Source organism: Geotrypetes seraphini, chromosome 3, assembly GCF_902459505.1.
Source record: "Geotrypetes seraphini chromosome 3, aGeoSer1.1, whole genome shotgun sequence".
Classification (NCBI taxonomy): domain Eukaryota; kingdom Metazoa; phylum Chordata; class Amphibia; order Gymnophiona; family Dermophiidae; genus Geotrypetes; species Geotrypetes seraphini.
In genome coordinates, this window is record NC_047086.1 from 364,992,901 (window position 1) to 365,014,739 (window position 21,839).

The following is a 21,839-nucleotide window of genomic DNA, read 5'->3' on the forward strand; positions in this document are numbered from 1 at the left end:
GCTTATCTTCCCCAGCGCAGAGCCGACCAATTCTCACCACCCAATGTCAATTCTAACGTCGGAGAGGAAGTTCTGGGCCTGCCAATCGCTGCCTGGCTGGCCCGGAACTTCCTCTCCGACATTAGAATTGACGTCGGGTGGCGATAATTGCTCAGCCCCGTGCTGGGGAAGATAAGTTTTACCTCATGCAAAGTTGTCATTTCTTTAATAAGACATTAACTATTTTTTCTGCGGCCCTCCAAGTACCTACAAATCCAAAATGTGGCCCCACTAAGGGTTTGAGTTTGAGACCACTGGCATAGAGGAACCCATCAAACTTCAAATCTTTCCACTCTTTCTGACCCAGAACGAGGGTTCCTTCTTCTGTTCCAATCCCATTGGGCAAAACTGAAAGGAGTAATTGTAAGGGCGACAAACCTTTTTATGAGGCAAGTAAGTAAAAATAAGAGGAAAAGAAGGCCGCTTTGGTTCTCAAAAGTAGTAGCTGAGAAGGTAAGGAATAAGAGGTTAGCTTTCATAAACTACAAAAGATCACAGAAAGAGAAAGACAGACAAAAATATCAAAAAGAGTTGAGAGACTAGTAGTCAAGAAAGCAAAGAAGCAAATGGAAGAAAAAATAGCTCACACAGTAAAATGGGGAGCCAAGACTTTTTTTAGATATATTAGTGATAGGAAGAAGTGAAAAATGGCATTGTGAGATTCAAAGGTAAAGGGGAGAAATATGTAGAAGCTGATAAAGAAAAGGCTGAATTGCTTAACAAATATTTCTGCTCTGTGTTTATGGCTGATACGCCTGGAGCAGTACTGCAGAAGACAAATGTGAATAGGGATGGAGGAGTGGTAGACCCTGATCAATTTTCAGTGGGTTGTGTTCGTGAATAGCTAGCTAAAATAAAGGTAGACAAAGCGATGGGGCTGGATGGTGTACATCCAAGGGTGCTGAAGGAACTTAGGAAAGTTCTGGTGGCTCTGTTGACTGACCTTTTTAATGAGTCCCTAGAGTTGTTAGTGGTACTGGAGGACTGGAGAAGGGTGGATGTGGTCCCTCTCCACAAAAGTGGAAGTAAGGAAGAAGTAGGAAATTACAGGCCAGTAAGTCATTTCTGTGGTAATCAAATTGATGGAAACGCTTTTAAAACAGGGAATGGTGAAGTTTCTGGAATCCTATGGATTACAGGACCAGAGGCAACTTAGATTCATTAGAGGTAGTTCTTGTCAGACAAATCTGATCAATTTCTTTGACAGGGTGACCAGAGAATTGGATAGAGGAAATACACTAGATGTAGTATATTTAGATTTTAGCAAAGCCTTTGAAAGTGTTCCACACAGATGTCTAATAAATAAAATTATTGCCCTCGGGATGGGCTGAAAATGATAGGCTCGGTCAAGAACTGGTTGAGTGGCAGGTAACACAGGGTAGTGATCAATGGCGCTCACTCTGAGGAAAGGGATGTTACCAGTGGTGTGCCTTAATAGCCTATAAAAAAGGTACTGGTTGAGGATAAGATATATCCTTTCTTTCTAACAAGTTTTGTATTCCTTTGGTAAACTGGTATTTTATTACACTAAGATAGTGGTGCTAAGGAGTTTTCCTTTTAAGAGTACATCATGCAATTTTGTATAATTCTAAATATATATGTAGAATATCTTAGAAATTGTTGTAACAGAAATATATTTAACTTCCATACTTTGTAAACTTTTCTTTAAGCCTGTTATCTTTCAAAGCCTAAGGAATTTTCTTTGAAATAATCCCACCTTTTAAGGGGATGAGTTGATTAAGGGTTGGAGCTAGGAGTGATGACGTATTATCCCAGGACAAGCAGGCAGCATATTCTTAACGTAAGGGTGACGTCACCGACGGAGCCCCGGTACGGACACTTTTAACTAGAAAGTTCTAGTTGACCGCACCGCGCATGCGCGGGTGCCTTCCTGCTCGACGGAGGAGAGCGTGGTCCCCAGTTTCTTTGTTTCCGCGGAACGAAGAAGACGCATGTGCTTTCAACGGCTGTTGAAATTTTCTACTTTGCCTTCCCGCTCGCGTAATTTTCTTCCTTTTTTGCTTTTTTCCCTTCGGGTTTCTTTTTCGTCAAAAAAAAAAAATTCTTTAATTTGTCTTTTCCTTTATTTTTCTGGCCGGCCCCGGCAGGGCCTGTTGCCAACATACAGGCCTCCGGGTTTGATTTTGCGGAGGCCGTGTTTCCATTCATGCCCCCTCAGCCGGGTTTTAAGAAGTGCCAGCGGTGTGCACGCCCAATCTCTCTCACTGACCCGCACAATTGGTGCTTACAGTGCCTGGGTCCAGAGCATCGGGCTGACACCTGCACCCGCTGTGCTACTCTTAAAAAACATACGTTAAAGAATAGGCAGATCCAGCAGAACATCCTTTTTGGCACCGGATCTGCCATGGAGTCTGCCACACCATCGACGGCGCCGTTAAAGTCGGCACCGACTACCTCCACACCGCCTGATCCTTCCTCGGGGTCAATGGCGTCAGGTAAGCCGGCTAAGAAGCCTTCCACTTCCCTTGAGCGCCCTCCTGCCACGGCGGCGACACCGGTCCTCCCGGCATCCAGCCGACCCCATAAACGCTCCGCCCCGATTTCGGTGAGTGCCTCGTCATCGGCCTCGTCATCGCCGGGGCGTAGAGCAGCACCTATGGTACCGAAAAAGAAAAAAGCGGTATCGGTGCCTCCTCTGGACGACCGCATTGCGGCCATACTCCAAACTCAATTACAGGAGCAGCTACAGCAACAACTACAGCACCTGTTGCCAACAATATTGGCCCCGCTCCTTCCGGTACCGGACTGGCCCGAGCCTCGCACCATACCACCGGAGTCGACTCCATCGGTACCATTAAACACGTCCATGCCGGTGCTCGCGGCGGAACCCATCAACCCTCTCGTGCAACTACACTCTGATGCCGATCCTCTCCGACATCGGGACCGTCGCCAAGCCGACCGAGACCGGCACCGCTCCTCTTCCCCCGGTACCGTCTCCATGCGTTCTGGCAAATCTCTCTCTAAGACTCGCCACGCAGAACCATCCACACCACCGTCCCGTCCTATACACACCGACGTCAGGGACCCGGACCTCTGGGAAGAATCCCAACCCGGTACCGACGATGAGGCTTCTTCAACCGACGAGGAGCCCTCCACAATCGATACCGGTTCCAAGCCTGAACAATCCTCGTTCACCAAATTTCTTCGGGAAATGTCAGCGGCTCTCTCTATCCCATTAGAATCTGACTCTAAGAAGTCACAGGCTTTCTTTGATGCCCTAGACTTCGAGCAACCCCCCAAAGAATTCCTAAAGTTACCCGTCCACGACATCTTACGGGAAACTTTCTACAAGAATTGGGAGAACCCTCTCTCGGTACCGGGGGCCCCTAGAAAACTGGATAGTCTCTACAGGGTCATCCCTATCCCGGGGTTTGACAAACCCCAACTACCCCATGAATCTCTTCTTGTCGAATCCACCTTGAAGAAAACCCAGGGATCCAGTATTTATGCTTCTACCCCTCCTGGCAGAGAGGGCAAAACGATGGATAAATTTGGCAAGCGCCTTTATCAAAATTCAATGCTTGCAAACAGAGCCAATAATTACACCTTTCACTTCTCCTTCTACATGAAGCATCTGGTTCAACAACTCTCTTCATTACAAAAGTATCTTCCTGAACGTAAGGTCCCTCTTTTCCAACAACACATTTCCAGTCTGCTCCAACTCCGCAAATTCATGGTGCGCTCTATTTATGATTCTTTCGAGCTCACCTCTCGAGCTTCGGCCATGGCGGTTGCCATGAGACGTCTGGCCTGGCTGAGAGTTTCCAACCTCGACGTTAACCACCAAGACCGCCTGGCTAACGCACCTTGTCTTGGTGATGAACTTTTCGGAGAGTCCCTAGACTCCACCACCCAGAAACTCTCTGCTCACGAGACCAGGTGGGATACTCTCATCAAACCGAAGAAGAAGACTCCGCCTGCTCGCCCCTATAGACAGCAGTCTTCATACCAACGCAGATTCTCAGCCAGACCTCTTCATCCACCTCCGCAACAACCTCGCCGACCTCGTCAGCAACAGCAAACTCAGGCTCGCTCCCAATCTCATCAACCTGCCAAGCCTCTCCCTCAGTCAAAACCTTCTCAGCCCTTTTGACTCCTTTCTCCAGGGCATAGCCAGTCTCTCACCAGCGTTACCTCTTCCTCAACCTATCGGAGGACGCCTGCAACTTTTTCTCAGCCGTTGGGAGGTCATCACGTCAGACCAGTGGGTCCTTACCATCATTCGCCATGGCTACTCTCTCAACTTCCAGACTCTTCCACCAGACAATCCTCCCGTAGAGTCTGCTTCTCACTCCTCTCAAACCCTCTTCCTTCTCAAGGAGGTTCAATCCCTCCTTCTTCTCAATGCCATCGAAGAAGTCCCCCAAGACCAAAGGGGTCAGGGATTCTACTCCCGCTACTTCCTGGTACCCAAGAAGACAGGAGACCTACGTCCCATCCTCGATCTCAGGGACTTCAACAAGTGTCTGGTCAAGGAAAAGTTCAGAATGCTCTCCCTTGCCACGCTTTACCCTCTTCTCTCTCAACACGACTGGCTATGTTCCCTAGACCTCAAGGAGGCCTACACTCACATTCCAATCAATCAGACTTCACGTCGCTACCTCCGGTTTCAGAAACAGCACCATCACTACCAGTACAAAGTGCTACCCTTTGGCCTTGCATCATCGCCCAGGGTGTTCACCAAGTGCCTTATTGTGGTGGCGGCCTTCCTCAGGTCTCACAACCTCCAGGTGTTCCCCTACTTGGACGATTGGTTGGTGAAAGCACCTACGTCTCCGCTTGTGCTACAAGCCACTCAACACACCATCTCTTTCCTCCATCTTCTGGGGTTCGAGATCAACTACCCCAAGTCGCATCTGCTTCCCACACAGCGACTTCAGTTCATTGGAGCAGTTCTCGACACCACTCTGATGAGGGCGTTTCTCCCCTCCGACCGTCAACAGACCCTGCTCCATCTTTGCCGCCAGGTGCTCCTTCATCACTCCATCCCTGCTCGGCAGATGATGGTCCTCCTGGGCCACATGGCTTCCACGGTCCATGTGCTCCCTCTGGCACAACTCCACCTCAGAACACCTCAGTGGGCTCTAGCCAACCAATGGTCTCAGACCACGGACCTTCTTTCTCATCCCATCTGTGTGACATCGTCTCTTCAGCGATCTCTTCAATGGTGGTTGAACTCCTCCAATCTTTCCAGGGGTCTGCTTTTTCATCTACCCCCTCACTCCATGGTCATCACCACGGATGCCTCCCCCTACGCATGGGGAGCCCACCTGGGAGAACTTCGCACACAGGGTCTCTGGACCCCTCAGGAACGTCAACATCATATCAACTTCCTGGAACTCAGGGCCATGTTCTATGCACTCAAAGCTTTCCAACACCTTCTCTACCCTCAGGTTCTTCTCCTGTGCACAGACAACCAAGTCGCCATGTATTACATAAACAAGCAAGGCGGCACCGGTTCTCCCCTCCTCTGTCAGGAGGCCATCCGCATCTGGACCTGGGCCACGGCCCGCAATCTCTTCCTCAAGGCTGTCTACATCCAGGGCGAACAGAACTCCCTGGCCGACAATCTCAGCCGCATCCTTCAACCTCACGAGTGGACTCTGGATCCGACCACACTCCACTCCATCTTCGATCGGTGGGGCACTCCTCAGGTGGACCTCTTTGCAGCTCCTCACAACCATCAACTGCCCCTTTTCTGTTCCAGACTCTACTCTCCTCATCGTCTGGCCCCGGATGCGTTCCTGCTCAACTGGACGGGTCGGTTTCTCTATGCCTTCCCTCCACTTCCTCTGATGTTGCGGACATTGTTCAAACTCCGCAGAGACAATGCCATCATGATTCTCATCGCTCCTCGGTGGCCTCGCCAACACTGGTTCTCTCTCCTGCTCCAGCTCAGCTCCAGGGAGCCCATTCCTCTTCCTGTGTTTCCTACTCTACTTACGCAGCAGCATCAGTCTCTACTACATCCCAATCTGTCCTCGCTCCACCTGACAGCTTGGTTTCTCTCGGGCTGACCTCTCCACAGAATCTGTCTCAGCCTGTCCGTTGCATTTTGGATGCCTCCAGGAAACCGGCCACCCTCCAATGTTACCATCAGAAGTGGACCAGGTTCTCCTCTTGGTGTCTACTGCATCACCACGATCCCACCTCATTGGCGGTGGAAACTGTACTGGACTATTTGCTCTCTCTGTCCGACGCTGGCCTCAAGTCTACCTCCATCAGAGTCCACCTCAGTGCCATCACTGCGTTCCATGAGCCTATCCTCGGAAAACCTCTTACGGCTCATCCCCTGGTTTCCCGGTTCATGAGAGGCCTCTTCAATGTCAAACCACCTCTGAAGCCTCCTCCAGTCGTTTGGGACCTGAATGTGGTTTTGTCAGCCCTCATGAAACCTCCGTTTGAGCCTCTTGCCACTACTTCACTCAAATTTCTGACATGGAAGGTGCTTTTCCTCATTGCCATCACCTCTGCCAGGAGGGTTAGTGAGCTGCATGCACTGGTTGCCGACCCACCTTTCACTGTTTTTCACCATGACAAGGTGGTTCTGCGCACCCATCCTAAGTTCCTTCCCAAGGTGGTCTCGGACTTTCACCTCAACCAGTCCATTGTTTTGCCTGTCTTTTTTCCCAAACCCCACTCTCATCCTGGGGAACAGGCGCTGCATACGCTGGACTGTAAGCGTGCCCTTGCTTACTATCTTGATCGCACCAGGGCTCACCGCTCATCCCCTCAGCTCTTTCTATCTTTCAACCCTAACCGTCTAGGTCGCCCTGTCTCTAAACGGATGCTTTCTAACTGGCTTGCTGCCTGCATTGCCTTCTGTTATGCTCGGGCCGGTCTCTCACTGGAAGGTGCTGTCATGGCCCACAGAGTCAGAGCTATGGCTGCTTCCGTGGCTTTCCTCCGTTCCACGCCCATTGAGGAAATCTGCAAGGCTGCCACTTGGTCCTCAGTTCACACGTTCACTACTCACTACTGTCTGGATGCCTTCTCCAGACGGGATGGACTCTTCGGCCAATCTGTGTTACAAAATTTATTTTCCTAATGGCCAACCATCCCTCCTCCCCCTCTGTTAGCTTGGAGGTCACCCATACGTTAAGAATATGCTGCCTGCTTGTCCTGGGATAAAGCACAGTTACTTACCGTAACAGGTGTTATCCAGGGACAGCAGGCAGATATTCTTAGGACCCGCCCTCCTCCCCGGGTTGGCTTCTTAGCTGGCTTATCTTAACTGGGGACCACGCTCTCCTCCGTCGAGCGGGAAGGCACCCGTGCATGCGCGGTCAACTAGAACTTTCTAGTTAAAAGTGTCCGTACCGGGGCTCCGTCGGTGACGTCACCCATACGTTAAGAATATCTGCCTGCTGTCCCTGGATAACACCTGTTACGGTAAGTAACTGTGCTTTACAATTATATAAGCTACTACACAGCCCTGATTCTGTGGAGATCTTTCTCCACATGCTTAGACAATTTTGTCTGATGTGTAAAAGGTCTCCCTCACACAAAGAATAATTATGGGGTTATGTTTTATGGAAATGCATATAATGCATATAATTAATTGGTATTTTAATTCTAATTTTAACCTCAGGTTTAATTTTGATATAAATTGAATAAATCTTATTTTTATGAAAATGCATAACTTTGTGTGAGTTATTGGCATCAAAAGGTACCCTATGTTGAGCCGAGATACAGTAATCGTGCTCACTACAAAATATATTCTACATTTACATACTAACTTCCCTCCAACCCTTTTGGTTTTGCCAAACTCATGATAGTTGTCCATAATCCTCTTCTCAGAGGCATGATCTTGGCAGCTTGGGAGTCCCACATGTGGGAATATAATGCTTGCTTGTCCTTGGATAAAGCATAGTTACTCAGCTGTAGATGTTATCTGCATATATTCTCATACCTCTCCCACCTCCCCTAATTGGCTTCTTAGCTAACTTTGTTACTGAACTGATGGTCCCCCGAGCTAATGTCAGGCAGGAAGACACCAGCATGATATGGGCGGTCTTAAAGTTTTAAAGTGACAGTGCACTTTTTGACTGTCCATACTGGGTTCCGTGGATGATGTCACCCACATGTGGAAATATATGCCCACTGTCGTCGGATAACACCTGCTACAGACGAATAGCTATGCTTTATAAGAGGAGCACATGTTTAGATATATAAAATATCTAATAGTCAAGACATATAAAACCAAATAAAACAATACAATCGTAACGTAAGTAAACAAACTTCTTTCTCATCTTTAATAAAGCTCTCCCAGTTCTTCCTTTCATTTCAAAGGTTCTGATAGGATCCAACCAATGACTGCTCTAGTTCCAGCAAGTAGTGGTTGGCTGCAAGTGATAAAGGGAAGGCTGAGCTCTGCATTGAGCCTTAGAGACAGTCAGTAGAATTAACTAGTGTCCTGGAGAGAGGTGGATTATTAAAAGGAGTAAAGATTTAAGAGAAATGCTGCTGAAGAGAGGGATTCTTAATTCAATAGTAGGTTTGGTCTGTCAATTTTGAGGAATATCTTTGAGATTTTATATCCAACTCCATTTTCACTTGGGCTCCTTTTTCTTTTTTCATCATTAAATGTTTATTGAAAATTTTGAAATATAAAATAGAAATGTGGATATCGGTGACATCGTAAATACAAAACAGCAATAAAATCAAGGAACAATCAACAGAGCAAGAAAGCACAAGAAGCAAAACTACCACTGCAACAATAATCCTGATACCCACCCTCATACAAAACCCTACATCCCCTCCCCAAACCCCAGAAACCTGAGCACTCCAATGGGGGACCTCCTGTTGTTTCTTCAGGAGTGCACCCCAACCAACAGCACTCCACCCCCCCACCCACACAGGTAAGATCAAAGCAATGAGTCTACTTTATCCATAATCAGAGACCAAGTCCGGGTATATGTATAGTAGTATCCATGTCTTTTTGCAATGGAAAGTTCCATGTTGCTAATAGTCTGAAGTTTCAAGATCCACTCCAACTTGGTAGGCGCAGCCAGCTGTTTCCAATGGTTGGCAATCAAACATTTAGCTGCAGCCAAACCCTATCGTCTAAGTTTAGTTTGCCAGGTATGTAAGCACACATTATAAAGGCCTAACAAACAGCCCTTTGGAGTAAAAGGTAAAAGCATTTTCCTGAATAAGAACACAGGAGGAGGCCTTACCCACTTCAGTACAAATTGTAGCCCACTCCTGTTTGGAAAAATTATCTTTATCTTTATTTAAAATATTTGATTAAACGCTTATCCAGCAGTACAAAGTGTTGAACAAAATTTAAAAATTACAGAAAGACAGACGTATCTGCAATATAAAACATATATGTATTAAATTATTAGACAAACCAGGACTAAACAGACAAACACTAATCTTTGAAACAATAGGAAAAGGGGCGGAAATACAATTTTATGAAAAGAATATATAAAAGGAAAATGCAATAGGAGAAGGGAATTAAAATCATGAAAATGATTAGAAAATTAGTGGCCTGAAAATAAGAAACATTTGGATTTATTAAGGTAGGTAGCTAACTCATTAGCAATTATATGCATCCTTAAAGAGAAAACACTTTAAACCACTCTTAAATTTCTGCAAATTACTTTCTGCTCTTAGATATAAAGGAAGAGAGTTCCAGGTCAAAGGAGCAGTTACTGAAAAAATAAGGGAGTGACGAGTGCCAATTATCTTCAGAGATGGGACATTGAGGGTATGCTGGGATGCTGATCTTAAGGCTCTAGGAGGATCATAAGGGATCAAGAGTCTGTCCATAAATGCCGGGGAGTTAGTTTGTAGAGTTTTAAAAGTCAAGAGGGCGATTTTGTATGTTATTCTGTGTAAAATGGGCAACCAATGTGCTTTTTGTAATAGCGGAGTGACATGATCAAATTTGTTTGAACCTGTTATAATTTTTATGGCCATATTTTGAATGAGTTGGAGACGTTTTATATCTTTTAGACATATACCTTTTAATAGTGAATTACAATAATCTATTTTAAATATTATGAGCGAGTGAATTAACACATTAAGAGATTTAGCGTCAAGAAGAGGAGGTAAAGATCTAATCATTCTTAGTTTATAAAAACAATTTTTAACCAGTGCACTAATTTGGGGATGGAATAAAAGTTTATTATCAATTAAAATACCTAGTATTTTTATTGTAGTGGTTTGTTTAAGAGGAACAGTATTGATGGAAATTGGGGCTATTAACTGTAACCCATCTTTCCATGGAAAGAGCACTGTGCTAGTTTTGGTGATGCTTAAAGAAAGCATGTTGTCATTTAGCCAATCATGGATTTTGGCTAATTTGAGATTAATGATTGAAATATCATTTTGGCAGGTGGGGTCGAGAGTATGCAGAAGTTGTAGATCATCTGCGTAAGCGTATACTGTAAATCCTGTCGATTGAGAGAGGGTTAAGAGAGGGGCTAAATAGACATTAAAAAGTAAGGGGGATAATATAGAACCTTGTGGAATTCCAAAATTCGAATTAAAAGACTTGGAGATTGAGTTGTTAAAATGTATGGAGGAACATCGGTCAGAAAATTATGATTTGAACCATTGAAGGACTTGATCTGATATACCAATGGATGCAAGTCGTTGAAGAAGGCAATGATTATCTATTGTGTTAAAAGCAGCAGCACGATCTAATGAGATAAGTAGGACAGTCTTGTGTTGATCAAGATAGTAATGTATCGTTGTGGTTAATTCTAGAAGAGAGTGTTCTGTGGAATGGTTTTTGCGAAAACCAGCTTGAATAGGATGCAAAACCTGTGTTTTGTCTATGAAGTCTGAAATCTGTTGATAAACGATTTTTTCTGTTAAATTGGCTAAAAAATGGTAGATTAGCAATTGGGCGGTAGTTAGAACTGTCTTTTGAGGTATTTTTTGGATCTTTAATAATAGGGAGGAGGATTGAGTGTTTCCAGCCAGCTGGAAAAGTTGCAGTAGAAAGACTTTGGTGAATCATTTGAAGAATATAGGACCCGAATACAGAGAAATCGTTTTAAAAGAAAAGGTGGAAGAGGCTCGGCTTTAGAAGCCTTTATATTAATAGAGTGAAGCGTATTTTCGATTTCCTTTAATGAGGGTAACAAGAAATTGGAACATTTGGCAGTTAGGGAGTTATTCATAATTTCTTCCTTATTGTTGTTGTTGGAGCACTTATCGCCAAGGGAGTTAGTAACTTTACTGACCATGTTTGATCTTATTAGTGTAATTTTTGTCTGAAAAAAATCAGCTAGACTTTGAGCTGAAAGGGCTTCTTCCGTAGAGGTGACTGGTTTATGTTTAAAGTAAGTTAGTTTAAGAATTGTGAAAAGAGCTGATGAATTCCTTACTTTTGAAAATTTTTTGATATAAAATTGTTTCTTTACTGCATTAGTCACTTGACGTTAAAATTGGGATTGTTTTTTGTAATATTCTAAATTATTTTGCGTTGGTTTGGAACGCCATTTGCGTTCAGCGGAACGCAATTGTCGTTTTAATAGTAGGAGAGAGGAATTAAACCAAGGGCTGCGTTGTTTTTTAGAGGAAATTGTTTGAGTAGTTATTGGTGCTATTTTATTCAAAAGGCATTGTTCCAGATAATTATTTGTTCATTTAGACCAGCTTCGTTAAATTATTTGGAATCGATTGAAAACGTGGCAGAGATAAGAGAGTCATTGATATTTTGGAAGTCTCTTGTGGAGATAGTTTTAGATAATTGTGAAGGGACTGGTGGAGACTGCAATGTATAACCAGTTTGAATAAAACTATGATCAGACCAGGGAACTTTCTGTATAATAGGTTGTGTAAAATATTGAAGCGATTCACTGGGCACAAAAATTGTGTTTAGGGTGTGACCCTTTATGTGAGTAGGGCCAGAATTTAATGCTACAAAATTGAGATCATTAACATGGGTTATAAATTTGGATGTGACTGGATTAAGAACCTCATCAAAATGAAGATTGAAATCCTCAAGGAAAAGAGGGAATTGTGAAGTAATAGAGAAGTCGGAGATAATAGATAATAGCTGGGTAACTATGGACTGATTGATAGGTGAAGGGATATATAATAACAATAGGTCGATGATTGGGTTCGTTTTAATTTTAAGTTGATTATGTTCAATGAAACTTTTAGTTTGATTGATTTCTACGACTACAGATAAGGAAGATTTGTAAATTATGGCAAGACCGCCTCCCTTCTTAACAGTGCGATGGTTAAAACAAAAGTTAAAGCCTGGAGGGATAGCGTAAGTAAGGTAAGCCTCGTCTCCCTCAGAAAGCCAGGTTTCTATGATACAAAGAAGGTCCAATGAATGGGTGGTTATGAGGTCTTTAATGATATGATGTTTACTACGAAGAGATCTAGCATTGATGAGACCTAAGTTAAGTGTGTTTGGTGAGAGGGGAATTGAAGAATTATGGACTACTCCAGAAGTATTAGGAAATAACTTGATTAAATTGGAAGGATTAGGGACAACTGAAATAGGTTTGTGGGCATGTCTATGGCCCCATAAAACTGGGATATAAGGTGGAACAGATACCATTAAGAATTGATTATGATCAAGTAAGAGAAGGTGGAGTATTAAACAGGTAAAAGTTTTGGTATAAGTTTTACAGAAAGACAGCTGAAAAGTAGTTTTAGGAGAAATTAATAGTGAAGAGGAAAGAAAGAAAACCCAAAGGAGAGTACAAAGTTGCACATTAAGGAGCAGAACCCGCTCCTTAATCGCGCTCCTTTGGTGCACACCGCAAGTGGGAGAGTATTTATCGGCATATACCAGCTGATAGGTAGGTGTGTCCAATGAGCACATCCCAAATCCAATTCCCAGGCCCTTTGGTAGGTAGATGGAAAAGGGAAGGAGCCCCGAAAATATTGTTAAAGAACTGAGATTGGTTTAGGAAGACCCCGAAGAGTAAACCACAGTTGTGCAAAAGGGTCAGAAGAGCGAGGGGACCCCCTATCCCAACCCCTGGAGCTAATAAAATGGCAAATTTGGGAGTAAGCCTGAAAGTCCCCCTTAGGCAATGCACAACTAAGCTGGAAGGTTTCAAAAGACACCAGGAGCCCACTATGAAGAACATCTCGAAATGTAATCAAATTAGAATGTGCCCACCACTCAAAAGTCCGACTCTCCTGACCAACAGGGAATAGAGGTTCATCACTTATAGCACCAAAAATCGATGGGACTACCCCTTCTCCCCAACGCCGATGCGTGTCACACCACAACTTCAAAAAGGTGATCCAAGAAAGGATTCCCCCTATCCTCCAGATATACGCCACCAGGGGAAGATGACCAAAGCCAATACTTCAAGTGGTTGTCCATGGGGACGGGAACGGTGGTGAATTTTGTTACCATGTCATTCTCTACTTACAGCCAAATATAGACCTTTCAGCCTATTGAATGCTTTGACTTTATGCAGTTTCCATCAAGAGACAAATGTAATGGAAGCCACTGTTGTCACAAAAGTCACCCATCCAGGGACACAGGAAGGCTTCTGAAAAATCTAGATGAAACCTTGCATATTTATTTTTACAGTTAGCCTTCTCATGTGTCCCAAGGTTGAGAAAGAGGCAAGCAGAGACAGCGATTCTCAGGCCCTGTCACACATATAGGGCCTCACACAAAATAGGATGTGGTCAATTCGTACAGGGTGCAAAATATCTTCAATGATACCATATCCAACCCGGGCCCAATGCGAGTCAATTTGTGTGACTTTCTTGAGGAGTTAGTATATCCCTAGATCTCAGGGGAATTACAGCAGGGAACAGCTTAACGAATATAAAATAGGTCTACCAATAATGTTTTTAAAAATATGTGCCTGGCTATCTTTAACTGAACTTCTGTACAATTTATTCAAAAAGGATTTGGTATATTACCGTAATCATATTGAACAGCAGACCTATATTGTCTGTAAACAGCAATGTTAACTGACCTCTTTGGAGAATCCCTGTTTTGTAAAGTTCTCTTCAGTTTACTGGGGACCAGGCTGGGATCAATTGCTATAAACCTCGTTTCTGCACATTGATAATTTGATCACCAATTTTACATTTCTTTTCTTCTCTCTTTGGTTATCCTGCCACTGTATCGTGCAATGGTGCGCCCGCACCTGGAGTACTGTGTCCAGTACTGGTCGCCGTACCTCAAGAAGGATATGGCGGTACTTGAGAGAGTCCAGAGAAGAGCAACTAAGCTAATAAAGGGTATGGGGGACCTCTCATATACTGACAGACTGAAAAAGCTGGGGCTTTTCTCACTGGAAAAGCGACGACTTAGAGGAGACATGATAGAAACCTTCAAGATCATGAAGGCATAGAAAAAGTGGACAGGTACAGATTTTTCAAACTATGGGGAACCACAAGTACAAGGGGGCACTTGGAGAAATTGAGAGGGGAAAAGTTTAGAACAAATGCCAGGAAGTTCTTTTTCACCCAGAGGGTGGTGGATACATGGAACGCGCTACCGGAGGATGTGATAAGCAGAAGCACGCTACAGGGCTTCAAAGAAGGTCTGGACAGGTACCTGGAGGACAAAGGGATTGAGGGGTACAGATAAGAGTAGAGGTAAGGTTATAGGGATAGGATTAGAGGTAATTTGTAAAATTGGTCAGAGACCACTGTTCAGGCAGTGGGCCTGATGGGCCGCCGCGGGAGCGGACCGCTGGGCGAGATGGACCTCTGGTCTGACTCAGCGGAGGCAACTTCTTATGTTCTTATGAGGACCCACAAAATGTTGCTCCATATGTACCATAATTTTAGAGTTTGCTATCTCCCAATCCAACAGAAGCCTTAGTTGAGCGGCCCGGAAATACCAAAACAAATTAGGCACAGCACGCCCCCTACACGACCGGGCGGCCCATAATGCTTGCCTAGAAAGATGAGGGGGTCTCCCCTGCCAAATAAACCTAAAAAACAGGGCGTGTAATTGTTTCAAAGCCAAAGATGGGACTGAAATTGGTAAAGTTTGGAACAGAAAAAGTAAGTGGGGTAAAACATTCATTTTTATAACTGCAATTCTACCCCACCAAGACAACCATAAACCATTCCATCTTTGAATGTCATTCTGAATCTGTTGAACAGTCTTATTATAGTTCGCAGCATACAGTTGGGTTAAATCTGTGGTCAAGCGGATCCCCAAATATCTAATCACCTCCGGAGCCCACCAGAAGGGGAACCAAGCAGACAACCGTTGTATATGCACCTCGTCCAAAATAACACCTAGTATCTCAGATTTATCCATGTTAATCGTGAACCCTGATTCCCTCCCATACTCCGAGAAAAGGTCAACAAGAATCGGCAGGGAGACCTCCGGGTCACGTACATACAACAAAACATCATCGGCAAACAAGGCTATACGATGTTCCAGATCACCAACCCTCACCCCCCACAGATGGAGAAAAAAATCTGTATAACCCCCATTAATCTTAATATTTGCCTTTGGGGCCCTATAAAACGCTTGCACCCAAGCTAAGAAGAAAGAGCCGAACCCCATCCTGTGCATCACCTGCCATAAAAACTCCCAATCTACTTGATCGAAAGCCTTCTCAGCATCAATCGCCAAAAAGGCGATTTTATCAGATGTTCGCTGGACTGCCCACAATAAATGTAACGTTCTCCTAATATTATCACTAACCTGACGACGTTGAATAAATCTAGATTGATCCATATGGACCAACTTTGGCAGGAGCATACCTAAGCGAAGAGCTAAGACCTTCGCTAGAATTTTTGCATCAGTATTCAACAATGATATTGGATGGTACGCTCCACACCCTAATGGGTCTCTACCCAGCTTGAGCAGGACCGATATCCCCTCCTTACCCATGGAGGAAGGCAAGGGAGAACCGCCCCTCACACCATTTGCAACCCGGACCAACAATGGGGCCAAAACATCACGAAACTGTTTGTAGAATTGATTATAATACCCATTGAGCCCCGGTGATTTCCCCAATTTCAAGCTGGCAATAACATCCAGTACCTCCCCTAACGTGATAGGTTCATTAAGGAGCTTGCAGTCAGACATCGACAGCTGACGAAGCGGTAACACAGACAAATAGCCCGTTATAGCATCGACATCCCGCCCGGCCGATGCACTGTAAAGGGCAGTATAGTAAGAAAGAAAAACTTTCCGAATGGCCTGATCAGTGCAGTGTGTTTTACCCGCGGAATCCCGTATACAGGTAATGGCCGCCCTTGCTTGCTTTAGCTTAATAAATTGGGCTAACGCGAACTGGATTTGTTATTATACTCATAAATCGTTTGTCGCAATCACAACCGCAAAAACTTAGTCATGCACCAAAGGGTCCTGGTGTCTCTGATGTAAACTCCCCAAGCACACCAATTGCTCGTGAAGAGACGAAGATAGTTGAGCTCGCAATCGTTTACGGCGAGCCCCACATTTTATAAAGACTCCTCGGACCACCACCTTCAGCGCATCCCACAAAATAGCATCGCTGACCGTATCATTATGCTGAAGATAATGGTCCACGGCAATACCCACCTCCCAATTTACTTCAGGATCTTTCAACAAAGACTCATTGAGCTGCCAAAAATGATGTCCCCCTGCCTCCCAAAATCCAGTACAAGCTATCTAGACTGGAGCATGATCAGAAATCTGGATTTGACCAGTCTCTGCTTGCTCTATTCCACCCCACATATTACGATGAGCCCAAATCCCATCTATACATGTGTATGATTGGTGTGCATGGGAATACTGAGTGTAAGAGCTTTGCGTGGGGTGTGAAAGCCTCCAACAGTCTACCAAGCCCAACGAGGAGAACAGAGACAGTAAAGCTCTACGAGGAGCCCTAGAAAGTGGACGCGACCCTCCAGAGGAGTGGTCCAGATGCACATCAGGAGTAACATTAAAATCCCCACCAAGATAAATAGAACCCACCGCAAAACTCAGCAACTCCTCCCAAATAGCCTCATAGAACCCAGCTTGACCCATATTAGGACCATAAAGGTTAATAATAGTAATGGGATGCCCTTGTAAGGAAGTGAAAAGGGCCAAGCAATGACCAACAGCATCCCGATAGATTTGGTTCACAACTAGTCCCAGCCCCTTTCGTATAAGTATAGCAAGCCCACCCACTTTTTTGCCAGGATGCTGCCTCTGGTGAGTCCATACCTGCTCAAAATAGGGTGAACATAAAACACCCACATTGCGAGGTCTCAAGTGTGCTTCCTGAAGTAAACAGACGTCCCATTTCATGTTCATCAATTCACGATACACAATACTTCTCTTACCCGGACTGTTAAGCCCATTAACATTCCAAGAGCCCATAGTAAAAAACTTACCAAGTTTACCCCCCGACCCGCCCCATCCTCCCACCCCCCCCTGCACTGCACCAAACCCTGGTTGCCAGGGTCCGCCAGCGTATAGAAAGTGCAATCCTCCCCAAAAGGCAATCAGCACACAATAATGAAAACTATGAAACTTCCAGACAAACTCCATTCACATTCACACAAAATGTCTCCCCTCAGGCATCCCTCCCTTACCCCAGCTCCAGGCATCCCCACACAGATCCAAACTACAAACACACCACCAAAACCACCCCTGAATGAGCCCAAGCCCGAGCAACTCCATAATAGGATGAGCACAAAAATCCCAGCGCGCCTACAATGCTACACGTGCTCCATGAGGTTACTCAGACGTCCACCAAGCACACCTACATAACCTGCAAGTATAAAGGCAAATAAAAAACAGATAAATAACTGCAACTCTCACTCCAGTAAAAACACTAAAACCATCCAATTAGCAAAGATAAACTTCAAAGCACAGGCTTGGCAGTTTTTTTGCTGGACGCAAGGCAGTATGCCAAGTCCCACTCTGTTTAGACGTGGATGCCACCACTGGAGCCTGAGATCCTTCCAGCGCACTCACACATCCCAGGTCTCTCATCACCGCCCAGGCCTCCGCAGCTGTGCTCACACATTTAGAGGTACCATTGACTGTCAGCCACATTCCAAAAGGAAAGAGCCAGCGATATTTATGGCCCCCTGCTTGAGTAACATCCTTAAACGCTCTGCGCTTCTGTAGTGTAGACCAAGCAAGATCCTGGAACACTCCCACAGTGAGATCTTTCCACCGTAAAGTCGCCTGTTGGTGTCTCGCCAACAAAATGCATTCCTTCAGGGAAAACTCTCCGAAGCAGGCAATTATATCTCGGGTGCCTTGTTCACGCGCCGGCCCCAAACTTTGATGGGCCTGCACTAAAACAATAGACCAGCGGTTCCCAAACCTGTCCTGGAAAACCCCCAGGCCAGTCGGATTTTCAAAATAGCCCTAATGAATATGCATGGAGCAGATCTGCATTCCTGGCATCTCCATTATATGCAAATCTCTGTCATGCATATTCATTAGGGCTATCTTGAAAACCCGACTGGCCTGGGGGTCCTCCAGGACAGATTTGGGAACCACTGCAATAGACTCAGGCACTTCAGCACCATCAGCCTGCAACAAATGTTCACAAAAATCACACACCACCACCTTGCAATCCTGATAAGCCTCTATTTCAGGGATTCCCTTGAAGCGCAAGTTGCAGTGCCTAGGTTGTTTTTTCAAATCCTCGACTTGGTTCTGAAGATCTTGCAACTCGGTGGAAAGGCGATCCGTGATATCTTTGTTAGCGGACACCGAGGTGGAATGTGTTGCCATGTGGTCCTCCGAGGCCGACACTTGTGCTCCCAGCTCACTGACCTCTGATCGGAGCTCTGCCAACGCCGCCTTGACATTGACCCGAACCCCAATCATCTCCGCTTTCAGTTCCTGAAACCAGGTGGTCATGGATTTTTTGGGCACCTCGCTCTCATCCCTCGTCTGGTTGGTAATGCCTTCATCCTCGGACTCCGAGTGGGCCAACTGCCCCACCGCCATATTTTTTTTCTCCACCATCCCTCCAGACCCCTCGGAGCTCGATTATTCACAGGCTCGCCAAAATATTTATATTTTTCCAGTCTTTTTCGGGTCGCCATGGTATCAGGAGCACAACTCACTCGAAGTACCGGCAGAAAACGCGCTCTGGAAGCTCGCTGCACACTTTTTCACAAAAGCCCCGACGGAACTCTTGCTCTAAGCAGCCATTCAACAGGATGACGTCACTTCCTCTCGGCTCCTTTTTCTGTTATTTTCCTGTTGTCCCCACTGGAAAAGTAGTTTTTTGCCAATAAAAACACAATTCATTTTGTCTATTTACATTGTATTTTTTTTCTTCATTTCCATTAAAAGAACTTCCCTTAGATGAGAAATTTCTAACTTGTGAGCTCTAGAAGTATTCACGATACCTCTACAATAAATTGGCATCTACCAAGTTTTTTTGCTATATACAAAACTGAGATGACTTTGTATCTTGGCAGCAGCGCAGGAACCCATGTATGTTCACAGTACACCAGAAAGCTCTTGTTGTCACCCATATGTGGAGATTTCTATTATGCTGTCTGCAAACAACACCTGCTGACAGATAGGTAACTCTGGATTCATTGTAATAATCTACAGCTTTTCTCTTTCTAGGATGGTAAACCAGTAAAGAAATGGGTGAACATGAGTCAGGAATTCATAAACCAACATACAGTAGAACACAAAGGAAAACAGATTTGTAAATATTTCCTTGAAGGGCGTTGTATTAAGGTAAACAATTTCATTTTCACATATGATTTATAGAGAATACCTTAGAAATATCAATGTCAGTTTTAAGGGCTTCTTTTTCCTCCTTTTTTGCACATAGGGAGACCAATGTAAATTTGATCATGATGCAGAACTGGAGAAGAAAAAAGAGATTTGCAAGTTTTATATACAAGGATATTGCACCAAAGGTGAAAACTGCATCTATATGCATAATATCCTTTGTTGGTCTTATGTTTGCTTATTAATTTAAATTTAACTTATAGGTTAACCAGCCACAGTTCCAGGCAGGTAATATAGGCCACAATTCCCTGTTTCTTTGTCTTGATATCTTATTAAATATTGTTGTCATTCTGATTGGTGAAATATCTAAATGAATGGATTGTAAAATGTCCCAAACTGAGTGGACACATAAGAGTTTGCTGGCACATAATAAGAAATCTGAAGTCGTCCTTTTGGTAACTGGTTATATATAGGGCAGAAACAACAGATGAGAGACAGACAAGAGTTACATCCAGCCAGACTTGACCTCTCTCACTTGGGACTCCTTTTACAAAGGTGCGCTAGCGTTTTTAGCATATGCACCAGATTAGCGCGCGCTATATCATGCGCTAGCTGAAAAACTACCACCTGCTCAAGAGGAGGCGGTAGCGGCTAGCACGTGCAGCATTTTAGCGCACACTATTCTGCGCGTTAAGGCCCTAACGCACCTTTGTAAAAGGAGCCCCTAGTATGAGGTGTCTCAAGGTCAGTGAACTAATTCATGAAGAAGTCTGCATTCTTTCACTGTCCAAACTGAAACAAAGTGCCACTCATCTCAACAACACGGTACCCCAGTTCTGTTCCAGGCTGATATCACACAGTTAGTTAGCATCAGATGTATTTTTCTTCAGTTGGGAGAAGGGCCTTTGTATGCATTTCCTCCAGTACCTCTCATAGTGAAGACTTCCTGAAACTCAAGCAAAATTGTGGAACCATGATCCTAATTGCTCTTATTCGTCGAGGCAGATGTGGTTCCCCTTTCCTTTGAATTTGTCCTTTAAGAACCATAGAAGTTGAAGTGTTTTCTGACCTTCATTTTCAGATTAATTGCTTTACAGGCCTGATGTTTCGTCCCCCTAATGTCCTAGCCTTGTTGTTTTCGGTGAGCCTGGTAACTAGGGATTCCTAGCTGTGATCATATGAAGGCCTGTTTGTTCTCAGAGAAAGTGAAGTTACTTTCCTGTAGCAGGACAGCAGGCCAAATATTCTTACATACCCTCCCACCTCCCTTTGGAGTTGTATTCTTGAAGCTTTTATACGAGACTGATCACCCTAAACTTGGCATTATGTGGGAATGCGCACAAGCTTTTGAAGTGCAGTGTTGCTAGAAACTTCTATCTGTAACTTGCTTGCAAGGGTCTGCATCGGGCTTCATCAGATGATGTCATCCAGCTGTGAGAATATTTGGCCTGCTGTCTTTAGAGAATACCTGCTATAAGTAACTTCGCTATACCTTTAGAACAGGTCAGCAGAAGTAGTGTTTTGATGTCTGATATTGGTAGTTTTTTTTATTTATAGTTTTTACCTAGTGGCAATGCTGCTTTGTCCTTAACGTTTAGTATTAACATGAATTTCCTTGCAAGTTCTATCATACAGGAGCAATATGCTACCAGGGAAATAACTGCAAGTTTTCTCATGCTCCTTTAACTGATGAAACAAAAGAATTACTGGAGAAGGTAAGAATACCCTATTGTAGGAAAAAAACAACAACTTTGCATCTAAAGGGTAGGTGTATTAAAGAACTTCACCCATTGTGTTTTTTGTGGGAAAATATATTACCACTTTTGACCCTAAAAGCTGGTTTGTGCACAGAATTGAACTTTTAAAAAATTGTTTACCCAATATGCAGGTATATGTGTAATTCCATTTTGTGCATACAGTACTTTTACTCTTAGTACAGGGATTCTTAACTGCCCTTTGAGAGTCTGGTGAAACCTGTGGACCTCTTCTCAGAAAAACGTAGGTAAATGCAAAAATAGAATATAAAGATAAAAGATTGTAATTCAGTATGATTGGTAATACAGATATCAAAGTAAGAAAAAATGACAAATACTTGTTGATCATTATCAAATACATACTTTTGGAGAAAAAAAGTGCTTCACAGAACCACATCTATTTTCTAGTGCAA

General features: G+C 44.3%; 1 protein-coding gene across 1 annotated transcript in view; it reads left to right on the top strand.

Annotated features, from left to right (window-relative positions):
• Nucleotides 1-21,839, top strand: part of ZC3H6 (zinc finger CCCH-type containing 6) — a 128,061-nt gene that overhangs the window by 59,992 nt on the left and 46,230 nt on the right. Inside the window, exons 6-8 of the mRNA XM_033936837.1 lie at nt 19,559-19,675; nt 19,773-19,884; nt 21,278-21,387. Coding sequence (XP_033792728.1) covers nt 19,559-19,675; nt 19,773-19,884; nt 21,278-21,387 — 339 coding nt within the window. The remainder of the gene's footprint in view (nt 1-19,558; nt 19,676-19,772; nt 19,885-21,277; nt 21,388-21,839) is intronic.